This window comes from Dipteris shenzhenensis, chromosome 2, assembly GCF_047967505.1.
Source record: "Dipteris shenzhenensis isolate YYH24624 ecotype China chromosome 2, Dip_SZ_1.0, whole genome shotgun sequence".
NCBI classification, from domain to species: domain Eukaryota; kingdom Viridiplantae; phylum Streptophyta; class Polypodiopsida; order Gleicheniales; family Dipteridaceae; genus Dipteris; species Dipteris shenzhenensis.
The window spans coordinates 43,323,493-43,326,904 of record NC_141597.1 but is presented as its reverse complement, the minus strand read 5'-3'; the positions used below and the strand labels follow the sequence as shown (position 1 = coordinate 43,326,904).

The following is a 3,412-nucleotide window of genomic DNA, read 5'->3' as shown; positions in this document are numbered from 1 at the left end:
CTACAGTAAAATTGGGGAAATTGTTTCGCAACCTCCCATCGCTTCCTTCAAGTAGCCACCTCCAGAGTACACACACGTACCCGCAAAAGTTTGTGTTTCGCCAGAATAATGCATTTAGGAAAGGTGTCTTATGGCTCCCTCTCTTTATCAGACCAATGGCGACTTTCAGAAAAGGCAGAGGGTATTTGCCCAAAGATGATGACGAAAGCATGGAATAGAAGATATCATGTGTAGAACATATATGCAGCATGCCCATAAACCCTGCAAGTAGATCAGCCTTTTCCCTCAAAGCTTATACGGGCCATACATCTCACATGCTGGCTACAGCATATATATTTGACAGCATCACATAAGGTGCAGCAGTCTTCGGGGCTAGCTCAACACATTCATTCGCAGCATGCAATCCACGTTCAGGATCACCATGAATTCTGCAGGCACCAAGCAGAGAGAGCCATGTTACTGCATCTAATTCAACCGGAACATTGTTGATCAAGTTCTCTGCCTCTTCCAAAAGTCCTGCACGACCAAGTAGATCAATCATGCAGCCATAATGGTCAATTGTCTGTGTTATGCCATAGTGTTTTCTCATAGACAGCAGGAATTCCCATCCTTCACCAACCAACCCAGTCCGACTGCACGCTATAAGAAGACACTTGAAGGTGATGCTGGTGGGTCTCACAGCTTCGAGCTGCATCCTGTGAAATACATGCAAAGCCTCCAGGCCATATCCATTGTGGGAGAGAGCAGCAATCAAGGCATTCCAGGAGACAACATCATGATGTGGTATCCTCTCAAACACCTTTTTTGCATTGTGTAGACTCCCACACTTTCCATACATACTGATGAGGGCAGTGCCAACCACCATATCTTGACCATATTTGCTTTCAGCTATCACGGCATGAAATTTCTGGCCATCTACAAGATCTGGAAGGCTGGCACATGCATCAAGAGCAGAGATGAACGTGATGTTAACTGGTGTGACACCTTCAGCCTGCATCTGATGAAGGAGATCCAAAGCTTTTTTGGCATGCCCTGTTTGGGCAAGTGCCGCAGTCATTGCATTCCAAGAAATGACATCCCTATCAGGCATTCTGTCAAAAACAGTCCTTGCATCACGTTCACGCTTACACTTGCCATACATATTGACAAGAGCGTTTCCTACTATTATGTCTCCGCTGTAGTCACTATGAACGATGGCAACATGTATCCAGCGACCTTTGTCAAGGGCAACCAGGTTGGCACATGCATCCAGAGAAGACACATAGGTTACGTTGTCTGGCTCGATGCCCTTACACAGCATCTGATAAAAGAGATCCAGAGCCTCGTTAGCATGCCCGTTCATGACAAAAGCTCCAATTACAGCATTCCAAGAGGCAACAGATTGGTGTGGCATTTTGCCAAATATACTCCGTACATGACACAAACTCCCACACTTCCCGTACATATCAATGAGGGCAGTACTTACCACTAGGTCATTCTCAAATCCATTGTCTACTACAACATTATGGATTTCCCGCCCCTCGTCAAGGGCTGCCATGTCACCACAGGCGTCAAGAACACAAACAAGGGTGACGTTATTTGGCTTGATACCTTCAAACTGCATCCGCTGAAAAAGATCAATAGCATCCTTGCTATGCCCATGCTGGACAGATACGGCTATCATCGCAGTCCAAGAGACAACATTCCGATGTGACATCCTCTCAAACACGCTTCTTGCACTATTCAGATTCTTGCATTTGCCATACATGGTAACAAGGGCAGTTCCGACAACAACATCCGGATCGCAACCGAAGTTCACAACAGCAGCATGGACCCTGTACCCCTCTTCGAGTACTGCCAGGCTTGTGCATGCATCAATAATACATACAAAGGTGATCTTGTTAGGCTTGACACCTTCAACCTCCATTTGATGAAAGAGATCCAAGGCCTCCTTGCCATGCCCATTCTGAGAAAACAGTCCCATCATGGTGGTCCAAGAAACAACATTCCGATGAGGCATTTTGCCAAACACACTCACCGCTCCTCCTAAGTCCCCATTCTGCCCAAACGCATTTATTAAAATGGTCCACGAGTGCAAGTTAGGATTAGCTATGCCGTCAAACACCGCTTGGGCATCGTTCACACTCCCACGTTTGGCATACATCTGAACAAGAGAATTCCCTACAAAGGTGTTGCGATCATATCCGAATCGACAAATGTGGGCATGAATACGTCTAGCATCAGATAGCGCCTTAGTAATCCATAAACGTTCCACAAGGGAGGCCGCCACATTTCGGCTCCGAATCTGCGTCCGAGCATTGTGTTGCTGCCCACAATCTTGATTGGCCAAAAAGCTTTCCAGAAATTCGGCTGCCCAGTTCCCAGAAGCAGTATCCTCCCTGGGAGCCTCTTGTGCTAGAGTTGCCCAGCTGGCCCAAAGCTCCTGTTGAGCTGTGCCAGCAGAATGCAGTTGCAACCATTTTTCGGTTCTCGCTTGGTTATTCAGAGCAGTGACTAAATGCCCATTATGAGACGACCCAAACGCGAGCCGCTTTCGAGGCTGAGAGGTAGGAATGAGTCGAGGGTTGATCATGTAGAGCAAGCAACACGTTTTCAGCCTAAAACTCGGCCTAGGTAGCTGTTTGGCAATGCATAGGTAGTGCTTCTCGTTCTCTTAGAGATGGACTAAGATGCATAGGTAGTATTTGGCAATGCATAGGTAGTGCTTCTCGTTCTCTTAGAGATCTAAGACTCCCGACATGCACGTAGAGACGTACCTCCTACTCGATTTGAGGACATAACATAGGGGTATGGCAACTCTTGTTTGAATCGATCTTATGGTGAGCTCAAGGCTCTTTATGGAGTTTTAGCATGGTGAGCTCAAGGCCCACGGGCTCTTGCACGTCCCGCATGCCTCGGTCTATTTCAAAGTCGGTACGATGAGACGGGGCCCCACCATTTTTATGGATTATTTATGAAAACATGCTCTCTCTCTCTCTCTCTCTCTCTCTCTCTCTTTGGCCCCACCATTTTTATGGGTTATTTATACAAACACGAGTAACCTAACCGCTCTGCTAGGTCTCCTCCATTGCGTTTAATAAAATTTATGGTTTCATTATATTCTCTCTCTCTCTCTCTCTCTCTCTCTCTCTCTCTCTCTCTCGTAACCAACAGATCACCCACGGATGCCATACATGGGTTGACACCTTTTGAAAAGCTTTATGGGTACACGCCAACCATGGCTTATTTGAAAGTGTTTGGCTACGTTTTGTTATGTGCATGTTCCAAGTGAGTTAAGGAAGAAATTGAAGCCAAGGGCTATCAAATGTGTATTTTTGGGATACCCGGTTGAAACAAAGGGATATAAATGCTATAATCCCATCACGTGACAAGTATATGAAAGCCGGGATGTAAAGTTTAGTGAGCTTGAAGC

At 46.3% G+C, this 3,412-nt stretch overlaps 1 protein-coding gene across 1 annotated transcript; it reads right to left on the bottom strand.

Moving 5' to 3' along the window:
* Positions 1–310: 310 nt before the first annotated feature.
* On the bottom strand, positions 311–2,572 carry LOC147904794 (pentatricopeptide repeat-containing protein At1g03540-like). Its single transcript, XM_087392405.1, has one exon. It carries the CDS (start codon positions 2,570–2,572, stop codon positions 311–313), a length of 2,262 nt encoding a protein of 753 aa, XP_087248531.1.
* Positions 2,573–3,412: the final 840 nt, after the last annotated feature.

Bases quoted from the DNA above. Each gene is read 5' to 3' on its own strand.
- LOC147904794 (XM_087392405.1), bottom strand. From the start codon at position 2,572: ATGATCAACCCTCGACTCATTCCTACCTCTCAGCCTCGAAAGCGGCTC.